The 25,146-nt window shown below is 37.9% G+C and overlaps 1 protein-coding gene across 3 annotated transcripts in view; it reads left to right on the forward strand.

The window, feature by feature from the left end:
• Positions 1–25,146, forward strand: part of LOC123563978 (FK506-binding protein 15-like) — a 241,413-nt gene that overhangs the window by 163,860 nt on the left and 52,407 nt on the right. For all 3 annotated transcript variants that reach the window (XM_053524018.1, XM_053524017.1, XM_053524016.1), the window contains exons 19-21: positions 6,292–6,428; positions 11,347–11,430; positions 11,946–12,017. In XM_053524018.1, the coding sequence (XP_053379993.1) occupies positions 6,292–6,428; positions 11,347–11,430; positions 11,946–12,017 (293 nt within the window). The remainder of the gene's footprint in view (positions 1–6,291; positions 6,429–11,346; positions 11,431–11,945; positions 12,018–25,146) is intronic.

The raw sequence follows: 25,146 nt of genomic DNA on the forward strand, positions 1-25,146 counted from the left end.
TGATTGTACATAGGGAAATCTTCATAAATTTGCTAAAAATAAACCAAAAGGCCTAGATCTTAGATATTTGATATGTAACATTGCCTAGTAGACTTCTACAAACTTTGTTCAAATCATGACCCCCGGGGTAAAATTGGCCCCGCCCCAGGGGTCACTTGATTTTACATAGGAAAATCTTCAAAATTTTTCTAAAAATAAACCAGAAGCCCTAGAGCTTAGATATTTCACATGTAGCATTGCCTAGTGGACCTCTACAAAATTTTTTTAAATCATGACCCCCGGGTTCAAAATTGACCCCACCCCAGGGGTCACTTGATTTTACATGGGATAATCTTCAAAAAATTTGGGATAAGCGTATCGACCGTAAATGTGTGGTATGGTAAATCTGTGGGCACGCTTCGCTGCTCACAAAAATCGACCATGATTTAGCAAAAATAGGCAAGTTCATGTCAGAAACTATAGAGAATTTCAGACAAATATAAATTCGGATAAGTGAATTTTATGAGATAAATTGCAATTCATACTACCCTAAGGATTTTGCAAGTTTATAAAAATTGATTGACATTCCTTTTGTGATATTGCAATTAATTAACAAGAACTCTGAGTTTAAATACATGTAGTTTTAATCTAAATATGGACAATCCAGAGCAAGATATTCCCTTTACATGGGTATAAGCATTTGAAAATCTTCTTTTCCAAAACCACAGGGCCTAGGGCTTTGATATTTGGTTTGTAGCATCATCTAATAGTCCTCTGCCAACTTTAAATTATCCCCCTAGGGTCAGATATGGCCCCGCCCTGAGTGTCACATTGTTTATATAGACTTATATAGGGAAAAACTCTAAAAATCTTCTTGTCCAAAACCACAGGGCCTAGGGCTTTGGTATTTGGTATGTAGTATCATCTAATGGTTATCTACCAAAAATATGCAAAGTATCCTCCTAGGGTCAAATTTGGCCCCACCCAGGAGGTCACATGGTTTATATAGACTTATATAGGTAAAAACTTTGAAAATCTTCTTGTCCAAAACCACAGGGCCTAAGACTTTTATATTTGGTATGTAGCATCATCTAGTGGTCCTCTACCAAGATTGTTCAAATTTTCCTCCTGATATCAAATATGGCCCCACCCCGTGGAGCAGATGGTTTAAATAGACTTGTACAGGGAAAAACCTTTAAAAAAATCTTTGTCTTAAACCATAAGGCCTAAGAGCTTAGATATTTAGTATGTGTTATGCTCTTAGACTAGTGATTCTCTACCAAAATTGTTCAAATCATGACCCTGGGGTCAATATAGGCCATGCCCTGGTGGTCCCTAGTTTTACATAGACATTTGTTTTTGAAGCAATGGCAAAGAAATTTGGACCACAAGCATAATGTTTGATACAGATTTAAATATTCATCTTGAATTGGCCCCATGTGGTTCTGGGACAATCTGTGTATGAAAAGAATTGGATCCACTGCCTTACCCTTGCATGATCGTAAGAGGTGACTGGTCTTAACACTTGGTTTTGCAGTAACTCTGTGATTCCAGCAGGTATACAAATTTTGATTCCATACCTCATGTTTTTATTTCGATGTAAATGAGATGTGGAACCAAAATTTGTAGTTCTGTTTGGCACCATATAACCTATACTGTGTTGGTGCGCAGTAAAACCCAAATAAATAAATAAATCATCTTGAATTATCTTAATCATGACCTACTGACCTACTTTTTTGTTTTTGAAGATACAGCATAGAAATTTGGACCACGTTTATACTTTTGATACTGATTTCAATACTCATTTTTAATATTCTTAACCCTGAACTGCTGACCTACTTTCTTGTTTTTAAAGCTACAGCAAAGAAATTTAGACCACCAGTTTAATTTCTAAACCGATTTCAGTAGTAATCTTGAATCATCTTTACCGTTACTTACTCACCTAGTTTTTGTTAGTGAAGCTTAAGCAAAGAAATTTGTTTAAGCAAGCAACTAATCTCAGGTGAGCGATATAGGGCCATCATGGCCCTCTTGTTATTAACATGACTGTTAGCACCTCAACAAAAACTTAATATATGCTTCTGCCAAAATATTTGTGTGTTTTGTAAGTAAAAGCCTTTCAAAACACATATATCCATTAACATGTATTGAATAAAGTACCCAAAACATGTTGACAGATAGGTCTTACATCATTAAAATCAAATGTCGTATATTTTTCAGGACCTGATTTTTTCACCCAAACACACTTACACTCAACTTTTGTTTTCAGTTCAGTTGTTATTGTATTACAGTATTACATGACAAATGGAGTGTTATTCAGTTTCTGCAAGGTCTGTCAAGAATCAGCATCTTAGAAAAAGAATTCTAGGGGATTCTTTTAATTTGTAATTCATTTGAATATCTATCAGCAAAACTTGAAAAAAGTTACATAGTTTAACATTAAACTTCACAGATTTTATTAACTACCACAATAGCAATCTTTAAGTGCCATGTGGCGGCTGTAAAAAGTCTCCCCATACTTATATTCAGTGTTGTTATATTTTCTGGTCCTTTGGGATCATGGAGTCCATTCAGTAGATGTGTAATAGAGTTCCGCTTAAGCTGGTGTTAGGGGGCGTGAGTGGTGTTGCACATTTTATTACCTCTCATGAACAGACTCGATCAAACTGAGTCTGCGAGAGTTCCTGAATTTTGTACCAATACTGACTTGTTCTTTGCTGCTCTGAATCAAAGATGGAGGATGACTGACTTAAAGCACAATGTCTTTTGTCGCTGAGAACATACACTGTACAGGATCTAAGTCAAAACCTCTCAAGTCATAGTCTTGTGCTCAACCATCTGAGCTAAATTGGAGAGTTTCTTATAAGATGATTGTAGTTCAAATATCTCGTAGTAGGTTATTGATACCTATAGTCTAAATTAGTCCCCTACTTTTGTTTTATCAGAGGGGACTTACGGTTTGTCCCTCATCTGTCAATTCATCAGTCAAAGTGGGATCCTGTGATAACTTTTGAAGTACATGATATTTTTCAGCTCACTAGAAGTACTCAGGGTGAGTTATTGTGACCAGTCATTGTCCTGCGTCGTCCGTCGACATTTGCCTTGTTAACACTCTAGAAGCCACATTTGTGACCCAATCTTTATGAAACTTGGTCAGAATGTTTGTCTTGATGATCTCTAAATAAAATTCGAAACTTGGTCATGTGGGATCAAAAACTAGGTCAGTGGGCCAGATCAAAGGAAAATCTTGTTAACACTCTAGAGTCCACAGTTTAAGTTTGAAACTCTTGAGAATGATCAGAATGTTTGTCTTGATGACCTGTAGGTCAAGTTCGAATCTGGGTCATTTGGGATCAAAAACTAGGTCACCCAATCAAATCAAAGGAAAAGCTTGTTAACACTCTAGAGACCACAATTGTAACCCAATCTTTATGAAACTTCATCAGAATATTTGTATAGATGATCTCTAGGTCAAGTTTGAGACTGGTTCATGTGGGATCAAAAACTAGGTCAGTAGGCCAGATCAAAGGAAGGTCTTGTTAACACTCTAGAGTCCACGGTTTAAGTTTGAAACTCATGGGAATTGGTCAGCATGTTTGGCTTGATGACCTCTAGGTCAGGTTCGAATCTGGGTCATGTAGGTTCAAAAACTAGGTCACCTGGTCAAATGAAGGGAAAAGCTTGTCTAGGTCAAGTTTGAAACTGGGTCGTGTGGGGTCAAAAATTAGGTTAGTAGGCCAGATCAACTCTGGTGAGTCATATAGGGCTATCATGGCCCTCTTGTTCATGAAACTTGATACATGGATTGATGGCAATATGGTGAATAGTCACATCCTTTTATTTCTTGCTATGGTATTAAATGTGGTTGCTATGGCAACAACTAGTCCGAAATATGACAAAAAGTGGATTCAGCAATGACTTAAAAAGTTTGAGAGTGGTTTTTTTCATGAAATTTGGTAATTATTATGTTGAAAACAATGTGAAGAACATGCAACAATTTTTTTGTCAACAAATAGTGGATTCTGTCAAAATAAGAAGGACATTATTACATAAAAAGCAATATATAGAATATACAGTCCCTTTATTCATCCATCTGTCTGTCCATCAGTCAGTCTTGAAAGATAGATCCTTTGGTAACTTTCAGTGTACAAGGATTTTTTCATGAAACCTGACTTATAGTTGGTGGGTTATTTGGAGAAGTGTGCAGTTTCTTCATTTATTAAGCTGCAGTATAAAAATGTGGTTCCTATGGCAGCAAATATGGTAAATACCCCTTCAGGTAGGGGACTTTTGTTACTAGGCAATAGTCTTGTTTTTTAGCTCACCTGACCACAAAGTGGTCATGGTGAGCTAGTAGGATCAGTGGATATCCGTCTTACATCCACATTTAGTTTGTTTACACTCTAGCATCCATAAATCCAAAGCAGACTTAATCAAACTTTTTCACAATGTATGTGGCCACAAGATCTCGAATGAGTTCGACTATGGGCTTGATTGAACCAGTACCAGTTAAGGGCTCTTGAATTAGAAAAATTGCTATATTTTACTTTGTTTACACTCTAGCACCTTCATTTTTTCACCAACCCTAATCATATTTATACAGAATGTTTATGACTTTAATATGACAGATGATTTTAATTTTGAGCGAAATTGGAATGGTAGGACCAGAATTAAGCACCCTTGATTTTACAAAAACTGCTGTATTTTGCCTTGTTTACACTCTAGCCCTTTCATTTCTTCTCCAGCTCAGATCATATTTACACACAATGTCTATAATTATAACATCTTGGATAAGTTTGGTTATGAAATGAATCGGACTAGTAGGACCAGAGTTATGTGCCCTTGATTTACAAAACTTGCGTTATTTCACATTGTCTACTCTCTTACCATCTTCATTTTTTCATCAGTTCTAATAATATTTATATAGAATGTGTATAACTCTAAGATTTTGGTCATTTTTTTTTTATTAAGTTTGATTATGGACTGGATTGGACAAGTATCACCAGAGTTATGGGCCCTTGAATTTCAAATATTGCTTTATTTTAAATTGTTTTACTCTGTAGCTTCTTCATTTCTTCACCAGTCCTCATAATATTTATGGAATTAAATTTATTATGTCTTTCAGGTGGTCTCATATGGTCAGAGTAGATACTCTGGATTGATTTATGTCAAATTACCTTCTCTTAAATTTAAATGAATATAGTTTGATAACTACTTACACGACTGATTCCAAATTTCATTTATATCATCAACTGGACTTAGACAGAAACATCACAGGTATATTGATCTTGATGTGTAGATGACCCCTTTTGATTTTAGGATCACTGGGTCAAAGGTCAAGGTCAGAGGGACCTGAACATTGAAAATGGTTTCCGCTAGAGAAAGGTTTCTCCTAGGACCTTGAAACTTCTCAGGTTTATTGGTCTTGATATGTACATGACCCATATTGGTTTTGGGGTCCTTAGGTCAAAGGTCAAGGTCACAGGGACCTTGACATTGGAAATGGTTTCCACCCAATAACTGGAGGAGGGTTTCACCTGGGACCTTGAAACTTAACAGGTATATTGGTCTTGATGTGTAGGTCACATTTTAAGTCTAATTGTTGTGAAAACATATCATAATGTTTCCATTGATAATTCTCCCTCGAGTTCAAAACTGGGTCATCTAGGGTCAAAAACTAGGTCACCCAATCAAATCAAAGGAAAACCTTGTGTACACTATAGATGCCACATTTTAAGTCCAATTATCATGAGAACTTGTTAGAATGTTTGTCTTGATGATATCTCGATCACTTTCGAAAATGGGTTTTCTGGGGTCAAAAACTAGGTCACCCAGACAAATCAAATTAAAACCTTGTGAATATTATAGAGGCCACATTTTAAATTCAGTCGTTATGAAACTTGGTCATAATGTGCACCTTAATCATTTCTTGAGCGAGCTTGAAACTTGGTCGTTACTCTCTACTTTATCCTGGAAGCAGATATTAACATTTTTATGCACAGTTATCTTTCTAGACCATGGTTTTCAGGTGAGCATTGTTGGACCACTTTGGCCCTCTTCTTATGTTTATATCAAACCAGTATAGATAGGCTGTTCTTTCATATTTTATTCTTGGGTATTTGTACGTAAAAAAAAAATATATTTCAGGAAACACCTGAAATGTCAAACTTCACACTTGAAGTACACTTTAAATGCACTAAATGGATCTTTTACCATTAAGCCAGTTAATGTAAATATTCTAAGAAATCTTAAAATAATGAATATGGCGATTTTGAGTCATGAAGATTTCTCAGAAAATGTGTGATTTTTTAGAGGATGAGAGTGTGATAACAGATCTACAGAGACAGCTAAAGGAGGAGAAACACTCAAGAAAATCTGTAGAAAGTTCATTATCACAGTTACAGGAAGAAATGTCTGACCTACAGGAAGCAAAGAGAGCTTTAGAGAAGGTAAAACTGATATTTTTTGTACAAAAACACTTATATCCATAAGTGTGTAGAATTTGTCCTTGCCTAAATTCATTACTTTTAAAACTTAGTTATGTGCATGCACATTGTTAAGCTACTTCCCCTGTCTGTGGAGTTCAAATTTGCTATTTTTAGGTCACCTACAATTTTATATATATATCTCCTCTGAAACTACTGGTCAGAATTACACCAAACTTGGTAAGTAGCATCCTGGCCTGGCCCTCTATCAAGTTTGACTGTCCGGAAGTGGGGCCCCTTTAGGCAGTCCTTTTCCGGAATTCAATGTCTATATCAGTATACTGACACTTGTTTTGTAGAGTAATATACACATATCATTACAAAAACTACAAAACAAGTGTCAGTATACTGATATAAACATTGAATTCTGGAAAAGGACTGCCTACAGGTGCCCCACTTCCGGACAGTCAAACGCTTTCAAAATCTCACCATTTTCAAAGAACTGTTACACAAGTTTGTTTTGATGCATTAGCAATAGTGTGCGAGTGTTGAAATTTTTCTTAACTAGGTGGAACACAGTTTTCAGCAATTGTTTATTTTTATTTTTTTACAAATGGCATTCATTTTCAAAGGGGGACAACTTTTTCAGAATATTTTAAGTACGGGACAGTACGGCAGAACATGTATTGGTCAGGTAAAATATTGGTAACGATGTTGTTCGTTTATCAAAAATTTCTGTGTTTTAGTGATATACTCCTAAACCTTAAGCCCCAATTAAGCGGACAACATGAAAATTTGAGTGAATAAAAAAATCAAACAACATGCCCAGTTTTGTAATAAAATGCAGCCGTTTTTCGTAATCTTCCCATTCTCACTTTTTATTATCGTAGGTCTAGTTTATTTTACCATTTTTAATCACCCGCCATGGCAGAGGGATTATAGGAATGGTCTGCGTCCGTCCTTCCGTCCGTAACAAAATCATGTCCGGTCCATATCTCCTAAACCCCTTGAAGGATTTTCATGAAACTTGGGTCAAAGATCACCTCTTCAAGACGATGTGCAGAACCCATGAGTCAGCCTTGTCGGTTCAAGGTCAAGGTCACAACTCAAGGTCAAAGGTTTGAGCCTGCCATTTTGTGTCCGCTCTATATCTCCTAAACCCCTTGAAGGAATTTTATAAAACTTGGGTCAAATGATCACCTCATCAGGACGATGTGCAGAACCCATGAGTCAGCCATGCCGGCTCAAGGTCAAGGTCACAACTCAAGGTCAAAGGTTTGAGCCTTCCATTTTGTGTCCGCTCTGTATCTCTTAAACCCCTTGAAGGAATTTTATAAAACTTGGGTCAAATGATCACCTCATCAAGATGATGTGCAGAACCCATGAGTCAGTCATGCTGGCTCAAGGTCAAGGTCACAACTTAGGGTCAAAGGTTTGAGCCTTCCATTTTGTGTCCGCTCTATATCTCCTAAACCCCTTCAAGGATTTTCATCAAACTTGGGTCAAACGATCACCTCATCAAGGGGATGTGCAGAATTTATGAGTCAGCCATGTCGGCTCAAGGTCACAACTGAAGGTCAAAGGTTTGAGCCTTCCATTTCGTGTCCGCTCTATATCTCCTAAACCCCTTGAAGGAATTTTATAAAACTTGGGTCAAATGATTACCTCATCAGAATGATGTGCAGAAATTATGAGTCAACCATGCCAGCTCAAGGTCAAGGTCATAACTAAGGGTCGAAGGTTTGAGCCTTCCATTTGGTGTCCACTCTGTATCTCCTAAACCCCTTGAAGGATTTTCATCAAACTTTGGTCAAATGATCACCTCATCAAGACGTTGTGCAGAATTCATGAGTCAGCCATGTCAGTTCAAGGTCAAGGTCACAGCTAAAATCAAAGGTTTACCCTTTCACTATCCATAGCAGTGGCGGGGGATTTAGCTGTCTTTCAGACTGCCTTGTCTATCTTATTTTATCCATTTTCTACATGAATTCAAAATTTAATTTTTTTTAAGACTGTCCGCGTTTTCCTCTTCTTTTATTTCCACAAGTTAAAAAACCCCTTCAGCTACGCTGTTGTATTGCAATTGCATTGTAATTATCACGACCGCGTGTTTCTCACACCGCGTTATATGTTTACTTCCGGGATACACAATTCTAACTTTCTTTTAGAATTCCGACGAAATGGGAAGATGACACAGCGTTATGATTTTTAGCTCCACTATTCATAGAATAGTAGAGCTATTGGACTCGCCCATGCGTCCGCGTCCGCGTCCGCGTCCCGATTTGGTTAAGGTTTTGTATGTAAGCTGGTATCTCAGCAACCACTTGTGGGAATGGATTGAAACTTCACACACTTATTCACTGTGATAAACTGACTTACATTGCACAGGTTACATAACTCTATTTTGCTTTTTTACAAAATTATGCCCCTTCTTTGACTTAGAAATTTTTGGTTAAGGTTTTGTATGTAAGCTGGTATCTCAGTAACCACTTGTGGGAATGGATTGAAACTTCACACACTTATTTACTGTGATAAACTGACTTACATTGCATAGGTTCCATAACTCTTTTTTGCTTTTTTTACAAAATTATGCCCCTTATTCGACTTAGAATTTTTTGGTTAAGGTTTTGTATGTAAGCTGGTATCTCAGTACTCACTAATTGGAATGGATTGAAACTTCACACACTTGTTCACTGTCATAATCTGACATGCACAAAGCAGGTCCCATAACTTTATTTTGCTTTTTTACAAAATTATGCCCCTTTTTCAACATAGAAATTTTTGGTTAAGTTTTTGTATGTAAGCTGGTATCTCAGTATCCACTAATGGGAAAGGATTGAAACTCACACACTTGTTCACTGTCATGATATGACATGCAGTGCAAAGGGTCAATAACTCAACTTCGCATTTTACAAAATTATGCCCCTTTTTCAACTTAGGAGTTTTGGGTTAAATTCTTATATGTAAGCTGGTATCTCAGTACCCACTAATGGGAATGGATTGAAACTTCACACACTTGTCCACTGTCATGAGCTGATAAGCACTATGCAGGTTCCATAACCCTATTTTGCTTTTTTTAAATTATGCCCCTTTTTCAACTTTCGTATTCATTCAATCGACAAGGCTGTTGAATAGTCGAGCGTTGCTGTCCTCCGACAGCTCTTGTTTTCAAATGGGGGCACTTGGCCCCTTTTAGGAGCTGCTTGAGCCAAAATTAGATATACCAAAATTAGAAAAACAAATTTTTCTCATGAACAGCTAGAAGGGTCTTCATCAAAGTTGGTTTGTGGCATTATTATAAGGTCCTCTCCCAACTTTGTTCAATTTCATTTTAGTGGCCCATAAAAGGGGGACCAACTGCCCCCATTTGTACAAATTCGGGAGAGGACCTTGATGCTACAGACCAAGTTTGAAGAAGAGCCATCAAGAATGGGTGGTAGGGGCATATAGATTTGCTCTTTTCCGTCCTTCCGTCCTTCTGAGAATGTTGTGTTGCGCCTAGCTCCAAAAGTATTTGACATAGAGTAGAGTCACAAAACTTTACAGGAATGTTGGTCAGCATGTGTAGTTGTGCACCTGGGGTTTTGCGTCCGGATTCATTCAGTCGTGTAGGAGTTATGGCCCCTAACTTAGTTAAAAATTGGTCATTTTAGTGTTGTGTCGTGCCTAGCTCCAAAAGTATTTGACCTAGAGTCACCAAAGTTTACAGGAATGTTGGTCAGCATGTGCAGTTGTGCACCTTGGGTTTCGCGTCTGGATTCATTCAGTATTGTAGGAGTTATGGCCCCTGACCTAGGAAAAAATTGTCATTTTAATGTTTTGTCGCGCGTAGCTCCGAAAATATTTTACCAACAGTCATTATTTCACTACACAAGACCAGACTTCTTGTCCAGACTTACTCCAAAAAAAAAGTTTGTGAAACATATATGTTAAAATGTACTTGACTTAGAATCATAAAACATTAGAGGATAGTTTTATAGCCTATGAAGTGTTCTCTTTAGGATTTTACTCAGCTAGGCCAGAGTTATGGCCAACTAAGTGAAAAATACACATAAGGTTCTTAAAAGTTTGTGTTGCAAACATCTTAAAAATTGTTTAACCTGAGTCATTAAACCATGTTACAGTGGCAGGAGTGGGGGCACCTGTGTCCTATGGACACACATCTAGTTTAGTTCTAGTGGCCCCTAAATGCCTTCAGAAGACTTTTTCTCATGAACTGCATGATGGATCTTCATCAAACTTGGTTGTAGCATTATTATAAGACCCTTTACCAAAGTTGGGGACACCTGGTCCCTTTTAGGGGCTGCTAGAGCTAAAACTAGAAATACCTTAAAACAACTTCTAATGAATGGCTAGATGGATTTTCATCAGACTTGGTTTGTAGGATCATTAAAAGGTCCTCTCTCAAATTTGTTCAAAATGGGGCAGTTGGCCCCTTTTAGGGGTTGCTAGGGCTAAAATAAAATACATTTTAATGACTACTTATCATGAACCACTCAGTGGATCTTCATCAAACCTGGTCTGTGGCATCAGTATAAGGTCCTCTCATAAATTTGTTCAGTTTGGGGTGTTTGGCCCCTTTTAGGGTCAGATGGTAAAGGTCCTCTTCGGATTAGTGACTTATGCCCATTTGGGACTCTTGTTTATGAATTGTATCTGGTGACTATATGTAGAAGTACCTGGTAATCCCATATAAAATCAAGCAATCCTTACAAAAGTATCTAGTAATCCTGTGTTAAAAAAATGTCTAGTAGTCTCTTGTATCTGGTAATCTGATGTAAAAGTAGTCAGTAATCTCATAAAGAGTATCTACTACTCCCATGTAAAAGTATTGAAAAAGTATCGGGTAATCCCATATAATGGCATCTGGCAGTTCCATGTAAAATTGCATTTTGGAGCACTACCATGCCTAATTTTAGTAAGAAATATTTTATAATTTCAGAATGTGTCTGATAGAAAGCGGAAGGCAGCTGAAGAGAGGAGACAGTTAGAAGATGAAATGGAGGATGTGAAAGCAAATTTTGAGGTATGATGGTATCTGTTTAAAGTTTAATACTAGTCTGGCATCTCTATACCTCTTTGTTTTATGTCTGACTCCTTCGAATTTTCTAAATCTCACTATAAAAAGTAATCAGTTTTCCCTTTATTATAGATTTACAGAATTGTTTGAGTGTCTACTTCTGCTGTGTTCTAGTTATTAGCTGTGTATACAGTTGAAACTCAGTATCTCAAACTCTAAAGGGATTGAGCGTTTCACTTCGAGATAACCGAAATTCGACTTAAAATGATATTTTTTGCATATGTTTTTGGGATGGGACTTTAAAATGTCTTTGAGAATTTTGAGATAAGCAAGATTGAGATTTCGAGTTTCACCTGTATATGAAGGAGGTTTTTTCAAATGTATCTCATAAAGTCATTAGAACCCTTGTTTAATAATTAAGGGGGAAAAAAACAAGAATTTAATAATGTGAGATATTTGTCTTTGCATCATATTCACAACTGTATTTCTAATTGTCTCCCTTTTACTTTTTGCAATCACAGGCTGAGATACAGTCACTGAAGGAGAAATTGAGAAAACAGAAAACATCTGTCAATGCTGCTAGTCAAGAACAGGTATATTAGAAATATTAGAAATATGTTGCTATATTGAACATCCAGTTTAGTATCCTAATGAAGACTGATTAAATTGTTACTTTCATTACATCTGTTGATCAAATTAACTTTCTAGGGATGAAACGGTATGGTATAACAGTATTATAGTTAGACAACAGTAGTTCAGGTTATACAGATTTATCTTGACTTGGCTCTAAAGGAAAGTTCAATGTTATTAGACTGGTTCTATCATGCTTTAGCAGAAGCCATTTTTAGCTCACCTGTCACAAAGTGACAAGGTGAGCTTTTGTGATCGCGTGGTGTCCGTCGTCCGTCGTCCGTCCGTGCGTCCGTCCGTGCGTGCGTTCGTAAACTTTTGCTTGTGACCACTCTAGAGGTCACATTTTTCATGGGATCTTTATGAAAGTTGGTCAGAATGTTCATCTTGATGATATCTAGGTCAAGTTCGAAATTGGGTCACGTGCCATCAAAAACTAGGTCAGTAGGTCTAAAAATAGAAAAACCTTGTGACCTCTCTAGAGGCCATATATTTCACAAGATCTTCATGAAAATTGGTCAGAATGTTCACCTTGATGATATCTAGGTCAAGTTCGAAACTGGGTCACGTTTGGTCAAAAACTAGGTCAGTAGGTCTAAAAATAGAAAAACCTTGTGACCTCTCTAGAGGCCATATTTTTCATGAGATCTTCATGAATATTGGTCAGAATGTTTACCTTGATGATATCTAGGTCAAGTTCGAAACTGGATCACGTAGGGTCAAAAACTAGGTCATTAGGTCTAAAAATAGAAAAACCTTGTGACCTCTCTAGAGGCCATATTTCTCAATGCATCTTCATGAAAATTGGTCAGAATGTTCATCTTGATGATATCTAGGTCAAGTTCGAAACTGGGTCACGTGGGGTTAAAAACTAGGTCAGTAGATCTAAAAATAGAAAAACCTTGTGACCTCTCTAGAGGCCATATTTTTCATGAGATCTTCATGAATATTGGTCAGAATGTTCACCTTGATGATATCTAGGTCAAGTTCGAAACTGGGTCATGTGGGGTTAAAAACTAGGTCAGTAGATCTAAAAATAGAAAAACCTTGTGACCTCTCTAGTGGCCATATTTCTCAATGGATTTTCATGAAAATTGGTCAGAATGTTCACCTTGATGATATCTAGGTCAAGTTCGAAACTGGGTCATGTGCGGTCAAAAACTAGGTCAGTAGGTCTAAAAATAGGAAAACCTTGTGACCTCTCTAGAGGCGATTTTTTTCAATGGATCTTCATGAAAATTGGTCAGAATGTTTACCTTGAAGATATCTAGGTCAAGTTCGAAACTGGGTCACGTGGGGTTAAAAACTAGGTCAGTAGATCTAAAAATAGAAAAACCTTGTGACCTCTCTAGAGGCAATATTTTTCATGAGATCTTCATGAATATTGGTCAGAATGTTCATCTTGATGATATCTAAGTCAGATTCGAAACTGGGTCACGTGGGGTCAAAAACTAGGTCAGTAGGCCTAAAAATAGAAAAAACCTTGTGACCTCTCTAGAGGCCATATTTCTCAATGGATCTTCATGAAGATTGGTGAGAAAGTTCAGCTTGATGATATCTAGGTCAGGTTCGTAACTGGGTCATGTGCGGTCAAAAACTAGGTCAGTAGGTCGAAAAATAGAAAAACCTTGTGACCTCTCTAGAGGCCATATTTTTCACGAGATCTTCATGAAATTGGTCAGAATGTGCACCTTGATGATATCTAGGTCAAGTTTAAAAGTGGGTCACGTGCCTTCAAAAACTAGGTCATTAGGTCAAATAATAGAAAAACCTTGTGACCTCTCTAGAGGCCATATTTTTCAATGGATCTTCATGAAAATTGGTCAGAATTTTTTATCTTGATGACATCTAGGTCACATGTGCTCAAAAACTAGGTCACTATGTCAAATAATAGAAATAACGATGTCATACTCGTTTGAACACTGGGTCATGTGGAGATAGGTGAGCGATTCAGGACCATCATGGTCCTCTTGTTAATGAGATGCATCCCTGGCTGTGTGGAGGGCAACTTTTGGGCTCAGTCACCAACATTTTATCTAAAGGGTGTATATTTTTGTGGTTTTGACAGCTATTTCATTGAGCATGAGTTCTTAGATCTTAAGAGTTAAGGATATAGTAAGTAGTGGTTTTATTATTTTATATTTAATTAATTTCATTGACAGAATCTGATGTAACCATGAAATTTTTGAAAACAAATCCCCCACAAATATTAATAATTTCACAGTATCTAAAGAATTGCAAACTGCCTATCATTTACCATGATTAGATATACTTTGAAATGATTTTTAGCTCGACTATTGGAAAAGTAGTCTGAGCTATTCTACTCACCCTGGCATTGGCGTCACACCAGTGCAAGTACGTCTAGCTATCATTTAAAGGCATATAGCTTTGAAACTTATTAGCTCACATGTCACAAAGTGACAGTGTGAGCTTTTGTGATCGCGCAGCGTCCGTCCTCCGTCCGTGTGTCCGTGCGTGCCCGCGAAATGATGGTTAAGTGACTGCATAACGGTACTTTCTCTTTGATGTCATTCATTCCGTTCTGTTTATGTGACCGTTTTCTTTTTATGTGACTGTTAGAACAATAGAGAGAACAATGGGGGTGTCACATAAATACCGTTTCGTTAGAACGTCCGTCTGTGTGTAAACTTTTGCTTGTGACCACTCTAGAGGTCACATTTTTCATGGGATCTTTATGAAAGTTGGTCAAAATGTTCATCTTGATGATATCTAGGTCAAGTTCGAAACTGGGTCAACTGCGGTCCAAAACTAGGTCATTAGGTCTAAAAATAGAAAAACCTTGTGACCTCCCTAGAGGCCATATTTTTCAATGGATCTTCATGAAAGTTGGTCAGAATGTTCATCTTGATGATGTCTAGGTCAAGTTCGAAACTGGGTCACGTGCAGTCCAAAACTAGGTCAGTAGGTCAAATAATAGAAAAACCTTGTGACCTCTCTAGAGGCCATATTTTTCATGGGATCTGTATGAAAGTTGGTCAGAATGTTCATCTTGATGATATCTAGGTCAAGTTCGAAACTGGGTCACGTGCTGTCCAAAACTAGGTCAGTAGATCTAAAAATAGAAAAACCTTGTGACCTCTCTAGAGGCCATATTTTTCATGGGATCTTCATGAAAATTAGTCAGAATATTCACCTTGATGATATCTAGGTCAGGTTCGAAACTGGGTCACGTACGGTCCAAAACTAGGTCATTAAGTCTAAAAATAGAAAAACCTTGTGACCTCTCTAGAGGCCATATTTTTCCATGGATCTTCATGAAAGTTGGTCTGAATGTTCACTTTGATGATATCTAGGTCAAGTTCGAAATTGGGTCACATGCGGTCAAAAACTAGGTCATTAGGTCTAAAAATAGAAAAACCTTGTGACCTCTCTAGAGGCCATACTTTTCATGAGATCTTCATGAAAATTGGTCAGAATGTTCACCTTGATGATATCTAGGTCAAGTTCGAAACTGGGTCACGTGCCTTTAAAAACTAGGTCCTTAGGTCAATTAATAGAAAAACCTTGTGACCTCTCTAGAGGCCGTACTTTTCATGAGATCTTTATGAAAATTGGTGAGAATGTTCACCTTGATGGTATCTAGGTCAAGTTCGAAACTGGGTCAAGTGCCTTCAAAAACTAGGTCATTAGGTCAGATAATAGAAAAACCTTGTGACCTCTCTAGAGGCCATATTTTTCAATGGATCTTCATGAAACTTGGTCAGAATTTTTATCTCGATATCTAGGTCAAGTTCAAAACTGGGTCACATGAGCTCAAATACTAGGTCACTATGTCAAATAATAGAAAAAAACGAAGTCATACTCAGTTCAAAACTGGGTCATGTGGGGACAGGTGAGCGATTCAGGACCATCATGGTCCTCTTGTTTTTTTCTTTTTCTAGGTCAATTACCAACCTCACAGGTTCAAGTCCGATAACTCTGACATGTATTTTGGCCAGATTATGCCCCATTGTCCTGGTTAATGTTTTGCATGCAAGTCGCTATCTCTAAAACTAATGCAGATACTAGATTGAAACTCTATAGATATTGTAATATGAGGTACTCTTGTGACAACTAATGTGTCAAGGTATAAGCTGATCATTCATACATGTATATTATTCAACATTTTATCATTCAAAAATGTATAGACGTTCATTGTTTCATACGAGAACCTCATTATTGCAGCTTCTTCCGGGTCGTGAAAATGTATGACATTTCACCAAAACGAAAGCTATTTTATGTATAACTGAACTTTTTAAACTATATGTCAATGACGAACGAATGAATGCATTGATTGCTTACCTAAATAAGATGCAGAATATTCAGTTATTCAGAAATCTCGCAAGTATTTACTTTGAGAAACTGACACATTTTGTTTGACTGTCGGCGCCACATTCACTTGTAAATATTGTCGTCGTATTTCCTGTTATTGGTAAAATCTCTACCATACTGTATCGCCGATCATTTAAAGTTTATATTGTGACTTATAAATGGTAGGAGCCCTTTTTGCCCAGCATAAGATTAAGAACATTGCAGTAAACCCAATGGAAGACTATTTTTTGCTCATCTGATGTGGCGGATGGTTACACAGAAAGGGAAATTCTGCAGAGTTCCTGATTGGTTGAAAATGGCCATTTCGGTGGAATCCGGGATTCTGATTGGATGGACGATTAAATTACCGCTTTAGCCTTGGAATCAAAGTATTATGGCGCGGAACTGGATGCGCACCCGGAACGCCAGCTTTTCACTTTCTATTTTGGGCCAGGACCACCCAAAATTTCAGTCGTCAAATTTCTTTAATAAATCTTTATAAATTTAACAATACTAACATAATATTATAAATTAACATTTCCCTGGAGGATCAGAGAACCATACAGGAGCCGACCTGCAGCAATGTAAATATAACTGTAAAATACGGATATCACACACCCGCCCGCTTAGCTCAGTAGGGAGAGCGTCGGTCTACAGATCGCGGGGTCATGAGTTCGATCCTCGTGTGGGGCGTATGTTCTCTGTGACGATTTGATAAAAGACATTGTGTCTGAAATCATTCGTACTCCACCTCTGATAATTCATGTGGGGAAGTTGGCAGTTACTTGCGGAGAACAGGTTTGTACTGGTACAGAATCCAGGAACACTGGTTAGGTTAACTGCCCCCCATTACATAACTGAAATACTGTTGAAAAACGGTGTTAAACCCAAAACAAACAAACAAACAAACGGATATCACACAGACTTTACCAGAACATTTGAGTAGATCTATTAAATCAGATTAACATTTAAACTAATATTACTAACCTTACTAAATTTTAGCTGTTATAATTAAATATAATTATTCGTTAAACGTATAGCTTATTTATTTCTCCCTTTATTTAATTCCGCTAGACCCTCAGTAAGTATACGGAAATTGTTGTCTGCCATCGTAGCCGAATGGACGTTAGGAACAGGACCGAGTACCAGTCGTTTTTAGCTCATCTGATTTTTTGAAAAAAAATGATGAGTTATTGTCATCACTTGAGCGGTTGTCGGCGTCGGCGTCTGCGTCGGCGTTGCCTGGTTAAGTTTTATGTTTAGGTCAGCTTTTCTCCTAAACTATCAAAGCTATTGCTTTGAAACTTGGAATACTTGTTCACCATCATAAGCTGACCCTGTATAGCAAGAAACATAACTCCATCTTGCTTTTTGCAAGATTTATGGCCCCTTTTGTACTTAGAAAATATCAGATTTCTTGGTTAAGTTTTATGTTTAGGTCAACTTTTCTCCTAAACTATCAAAGCTTTTGCTTTGAAACTTGGAATACTTGTTCACCATCATAAGCAGACCCTGTACATCAAGAAACATAACTCCATCTTGCTTTTTGCAAGAATTATTGCCCCTTTTGGACTTAGAAAATCAGTTTTCTTGGTTAAGTTTTATGTTTAGGTCAGCTTTTATCCTAAACTATCAAAGCTATTCCTTTAAAACTTGCAACACTTGTTCACCATCATAAGCTGACCCTGTACAGCAAGAAACATAACTCCATCCTGCTTTTTGCAAGATTTATGGCCCCTTTTGGACTTAGAAAATATCAGATTTCTTGGTTAAGTTTTATGTTTAGGTCAACTTTTTCTCTTAAACTATCAAAGCTATTGCTTTAAAACTTGCAACTCTTGTTCACCATCATAAGCTGACCCTGTACAGCAAGCAACATAACTCCATCCTGCTTTTTGCAATAATTATTGCCCCTTTTGGACTTAGAAAAATCATTTTCTTGGTTGAATATTATGTTTAAGTCAACTTTTCTCATAAACTATCAAAGCTATTGCTTTAAAACTTGCAACAGTTTTTCACCATCATAAGTGGACACTGTACATCAAGAAACATAACTCTATCCTGCTTTTTGCAAGAGTGATGGCCCTTTTCAGACTTAGAAAATCATGGGTAGGACAATATTTCTATTATACAAAAAAAAAATCAGATGAGCGTCAGCACCCGCAAGGCGGTGCTCTTGTTTCCCGTTACAATGGTGTCAGAAGTGCAGATGTTGATATATTTTTAACATCACGGTCCATCCTGTTCAGCAGATGGATTTTCAACAAACTTGGAAATATCTGCTCTACGGCCGCTTTCAACGGATCCACAGCAAGGAAAATATCTTTGTTGGAGATACAAGGTTGGGTACCGTACAGCGGGATTTTAGGCTGCAGCGGAACTTACTGATCCGTACATCAGTTTTGTCCATAGTCGGGTAATAGAATACGGCCGTTGCGAAGGTGCGGAAATTTCCGTAAAACTACGTAGCAGACGTGTACAGATATTTTGTATGGATTTACACACAACGGAAATCATCCGCAGAGCGAATTTTTCCTTTCGATTGGAACGGATCCGTACAACGGAATTTTTATTTGAAAAGTAGTATATGGTACCGTTTGTTGGGATCCGCAAAACGGAAATTTTTAGCTGAACTTTATGAAGACAATAAAATAAAATAAAGCCATCTGAGTACTGTGACACTTCCACATATTCTATCTAGATACAGGGTGTTATTATGTAAAGATTTTTATGCGTTGCAGATTGGTTACATTGATTCTAATTGAACTGGGAGAAAAGTAAGTAAGCTGACTATATCATACTGAATTTAATGCAGTGAAATAGTGTATTTAATAAAAAAAAATCCTGTTTGATATTTGATTTCCAGGGAAATCAGGCCATTGGAATCGGACATCGTTTACCTCCTTTTCTTTCACTCTTACAGAAAAGCTTATTTACCATCTTTGTATTTATATAGTTGACAATATGGCCGAAGACTAAGAGTTGTCCGATTCGGAGGTTGAGTTTAACATCAACAACCATGCAGGAGACGAGGAGGATTTCCGAGGGGAACTTGGTGGTCACAATTACAGAGCATATGAAGGCAGACGGGGATGTAATCGCCCACCTCAGATTAAACCAGACCCTTTCACTGGAGAAGAAGATTGGGACCAGTACTTTGCATACTTTGAAGATTGTGCAGAACTTACTCAGTGGTCCGAAAAGGAGAAATTATTGTACCTTGCTATGTCATTGAAACAACAAGCCAGACTATTTTATAGCTCTTTACCTGTAGAAGAGAAGCGTTCTTACAGAGCTCTGGTATCCAAGCTTGAACAAAGGTTTGGCAACAGACGGCAACAGACCAGGTGGTTGTCGAAAATGCAAACTAGGACTAGGGGGAAAAATGAGTCTACAGCTGTATTCGGAGATGAGCTTCGCCTGCTGACGTGTAAGGCTTATGCTAATTTGGATCCTGAGGCACAGGAGATGTTAGCTCTTTAACACTTCTGCAAGAATGTTTCAGCTGACTTGAGATGCAGACTGATGGACCGGGACTGCAAGACAATCAGTGAAGCAGTAGAAGTAGTTGAGCACTACGAAGATGTGCTATGACAGGTGAATACAGGTGACTTTGTAGGGCCCTCAAGAGTTTGAGGGATATCAAGCACAACTGGGAAAGAATCAAATTTTTCCAAGGGTCAAAACATTGACATTGAAGATATTAAGTTTATGGAAAATTACATGTTCACCTCGTTCTTCGAAATTACACAGTAGAAACAACTGTTATTGTTTGTGATATTTCATTGCAAGGGATTCTTGGCCAGGACTTCATTGCCGGAAACATCAGAACATGGAATTTAGAAAGTCATGAGCTACATACTAAGAGTGGAAATATAATAAAGTGTTACACAGGCAACAATACAAACAGAGTTTGTAGAGTGTTGGCTGAGGAAACGAGAAAAATTCCTTCAAAAAGCTGCGTTATTGTACCTGTTCAAATACTTAACGCAGAGTCAATGTTAGGCCTAGCCTATAGATAACACAGACAGTGAAAACGTTGGAGAGGTGAGAATTCTGAAAGGAATTTTTGATCCACATGAGCAACAGCCATGTTTAGGTGTCATGAACTTAACAAATGAAGAAATAGTAATAGAACATACACAGGAATTAGGTCAGTGCCATGCAATATGAATCAGAACAGCGGTGTGCAGCGGCATTTGAGAAATCTTACACACAAAATAACACACTACCAGCGCACTTGCAGGAAATGTTTGATAGGAGCACTATTCATTTAGATGATGAAGATAAAAAGTTTGCAAGATTGTTACTTAACTACCAAGATTTTTTGCTAGCTCTTCAGAAGACCTTGGACGTACTGATAGGGTTAAACACACTATAAACACTGGGAACGCGAATCCTATCCGTCATCCGACTAGAAGACAGCCTTATGGGAAGAGAGACATAGAAAGAGAAGAGATTGATAGGATGTTAGATAAAGGAGTTATAGAGCCATCTTAACAGCCCGTGGTCATCAGCTATTGTATTGGTCTCAAAGAAGGATTGATCTACAAGATTTTGCGTTGACTATAGACGTCTTAATGACGTCATGGTTCATGATGCCTACCCTATTCTGCGTGTTGATGACAGTCTTGATGCATTATCTGGGTCGAAATGGTTTAGTTGCATGGACCTATGTTCAGAATTTTGGCAAATAGAACTCTTTGAAAAGGACAAGGAGAAAACAGCCTTTTCAACTAGCAATGGTTTGTATCAGTTCCGAGTTATGCCTTTCGGTTTTGTCAACGCACCTTCGACCTTCCAAAGACTAATGGAAGATGTGTTAAGAGGCCTACAATGGATAGAATCACTGCTGTACATGGATGACATTATTACACCAGGAGAGTCAGTTGACCAATGTCTGGAACGTCTGGAAAATGTTTTCAAGTGTCTGAAACAGGCTCACTTAAAACTTAAGCTGTCAAAATGTAATTCTTTCAGAAGACAGCTAAATTTTTGCGCCGTACAGTTAGCGAAAGTGGTATAGAAACAGACCCATCAAAAGTTTTTGCTGTGCGTGAATGGCCAATCCCAGTTACATGTAAGCAGGTGCGAAGTTTCCTCGGTCTGGCTTCATATTACAAACGGTTTTTGCAGGGGTTTTCGGATATCGCTAGACCATCGCATAAGCCATGTGAAAAGAACATTCATTTCAAATGGACAGAAGAGTGCCAGAAATCATTCGAAAAGCTGGAAAAAGCTTTGATGTCAGCCACAATACTTGCCTATCCGAAACTTGGTTCAAAACTCATTCTTGATACGGACGCCTCGGACGCTGCTGTTGGGGCTGTGCTTTCGCAAGTTCAAGATGATGTTGAAAGAGTAATTGCTTACATGAGCAAATCAATGAACTCACATGAACGGGCGTATTGTATAACTAGAAAAGAATTACTGGCAGTAATTATAGCACTGAAACACTTCCATAGTTACCTTTATGGCCAAGAAATAGTCCTTAGAACAGATAATTCAGCAGTAAGCTGGATGAGAACACTTAAAGTACCAACAGGCCAAGTAGCTCGCTGGCTACAAGAACTAAATACATACAACATAACTGTTGTGCACAGGGGTGGAAAAAGCCATGGGAATGCAGATGCCCTGTCGCGTATGCCATGCAAGGCATGTAAACATCAACAAGAGCTCCAAGACGAATTTGAAAATAATAATCACGACAGACAAAATAGCAAGGATGAAAACAACACTGAAATACAAGTTGTCACTAGAAGTGGTACAAGAGATCAGGATTCAGAGCTAACCAGCAGAATGGCTGGGATCCAGTGGAAATATCAACAAATCAAATGAAAGATGCAAAACATAGGGATGTTAAAGTTGTTACTGCAGGAAGGGAACCAGCGACCGAATTGGGTACAGGTATCAGCTGCTATGTCTGAATTGGTACAGGTATCAGCTGCTATGTCTGAATTGAAAACTCTATGAAGGCAGTGGGATCGTCCTGTAATCAGAAGTAGTCTCCTGTTCCGAAAATTTACCACTGATGATGAAGATCAGAAATATCAGTTAGTAACGTCAAAAGTAAGCCGTCCGGATGTCCTGAAGTACCATCATGATATCCCAACTAGCGGTCATCTTGGGGTTGATAAAACACTTAACAGAATCAGAAGTCGTTCTATTGGCCAGGTATGACAGAGGACGTCAAGAAGTTTATTAGAGAGTGTGGCAACTATACTGTCCGAAAGTTATCAAGAGAGTCAAACAAGGCACCATTAGGACAATATACTGTTGGAGAACCAATGGAGCGGATAGCAATGGACATTTTAGGCCCACTTCCGGTGGCCACAGATACATCTTGGTAATAGCAGATTGGTTCACTAAATGGATGGAATGTGTCCCTATTCCGAATATGGAAGCAAGAATGGTTGCCAGTGCCTTACTAGATAACTTTATATGTAGGTTTGGTGCACCTCTACAAATATACACCGACCAAGGCAGATGCTTCGAATCCAAGTTAATGGAAGACCTGTGCGACCTGATGGGAATTGAAAAGACGCATGCAACATCAGTGAGGCCGCAGGCAAATGGATTAGTAGAGAGATTCAACAGGACACTTATGTCTGTGTTGAAAGCTTACTGCAAGACACACCAAGACAAATGGGACATCTATCTTCAGCAAGTTATGATGGCCTACCGTTCTTCAATTCATAGCAGCACTAAACTGACTCCAAATAAAATGGCCGTGAGGTTGTTCTGCCAATGCAAGCAGTGATAGGTCGCCCAGTAGAGGATGAACATAGTTCTGGTAATGATGATTATGTTATTGATTTACAGGATAAATTGCAAATATGTCACAAGATAGCACATGATAATCTCCATGCTGCATCTGCTTACCAGAAAAAGCTTTATGACAGTAACTGCAAAAGAAAGCTGTATCAACCCGGACAACTTGCCTGGTTACATGATCCATCTTGAAAAGTGGGTGTAAGCTCAAAATTAGTCAACAAATGGAAAGGACCATACTTGGTTTCGAAAGTGATAGATGACCTGGTCTGTCTGATAAAGCGAATGTCGAGAGATAAGCCCAAGGCTTACCATGTAGATCAGCTATATCCTTATAAAGGGAATAAAATACCAAGCTGGGTGGTAAAAGAAACGAGATCCAAGCAGTAAAATGCATTTTTTATTATTTAGGAAGCACATGTACATTTATATAATTGTAGAACAATGGTATCTTTAAGGCTAAATAAATAAATAAATAAATAGTGTATATATAAACTGTGTAAAAAAAATGTGAGTATACATATTAATAAATATGTGTATAAAATAGTTGTATAAATAAACTATGTAAAAAAAACACGAAGTGCATGCATGTGAATAAATGTAATAAATATGTGTATGAAACAGTTGTATAAATAAACAGTGGAAGTTTTGTATTGCACTTTTTAGCTCACATGTCACAAAGTGACAATGTGAGCTTTTGTGAATGCGCAGCGTCCGTCGTCCGTGCGTGCGTCCATGCGTGCGTAAACTTTTGCTTGTGAGCTACTTGGCCTGTTGGATCTTTATGAAAGTTGGTCAGAATGTTTATCTTGATGATATCTAGGTCAAGTTTGAAACTGGGTCAACTGCGATCAAAAACTAGATCAGTAGGTCTAAAAATAGAAAAACCTTGTGACCTCTCTAGAGGCCATACTTTTCAATGGATCTTCATGAAAGTTATTCAGAATGTTCACCTTGATGATATCTAGGTCAAGTTCGAAACCGGGTCACATGCCGTTAAAAACTAGGTCAGTAGGTCAAATAATAAAAAAACCTTGTGACCTCTCTAGAGGCCAAATTTTTCATGGGATCTGTATGAAAGTTGGTCAGAATGTTCATCTTGATGATATCTAGGTCAAGTTCGAAACTGGGTCAACTGCGGTCAAAAACTAGGTCAGTAGGTCTAAAAATAGAAAAACCTTGTGACCTCTCTAGAGGCCATACTTGTGAATGGATCTTCATGAAAATTGGTCAGAATGTTCACCTTGATGATATCTAGGTCGAGTTCGAAACTGGGTCACATGCCATCAATAACTAGGTCAGTAGGTCAAATAACATAAAAACCTTGTGACCTCTCTAGAGGCCATATTTTTCATGGGATCTGTATGAAAATAGGTTAGAATTTTTATCTTGATGATATCTAGGTCAAGTTCGAAACTGGATCAACTGTGGTTAAAAACTAGGTCAGTAGGTCTAAAAATAGAAAAACCTTGTGACCTCTTTAGAGGCCATACTTTTCAATGGATCTTCATGAATATAAGTCAGAATGTTCACCTTGATGATATCTAGGTCAAGTTCGAAACTTGGTCACGTGTTATCAATAACTAGGTCAGTAGGTCAAATAATAAAAAAACCTTGTGACCTCTCTAGAGGCCATATTTTTCATGGGATCTGTATGAAAGTTGGTCTGAATGTTCATCTTGATGATATCTAGGTCAGGTTTGAAACTGGGTCAACTGCAGTCAAAAACTAGGTCAGTAGGTCTAAAAATAGAAAAACCTTGTGACCTCTCTAGAGGCCATACTTTTGAATGGATCTTCATGAAAATTGGTCAGAATGTTCACCTTGATGACATCTAGGTCAAGGTCGAAACTGGGTCACGTGCCATCAATAACTAGGTCAGTAGGTCAAATAATAAAAAATCTTGTGACCTCTCTAGAGGCCATATTTTTCAATGGATCTTCATGAAAATTGGTTAGAATTTTTATCTTGATGATATCTAGGTCAGATTCAACACTGGGTCACATGAGC

Source organism: Mercenaria mercenaria, chromosome 15 (assembly GCF_021730395.1).
Source record: "Mercenaria mercenaria strain notata chromosome 15, MADL_Memer_1, whole genome shotgun sequence".
NCBI classification, from domain to species: Eukaryota; Metazoa; Mollusca; class Bivalvia; order Venerida; family Veneridae; genus Mercenaria; species Mercenaria mercenaria.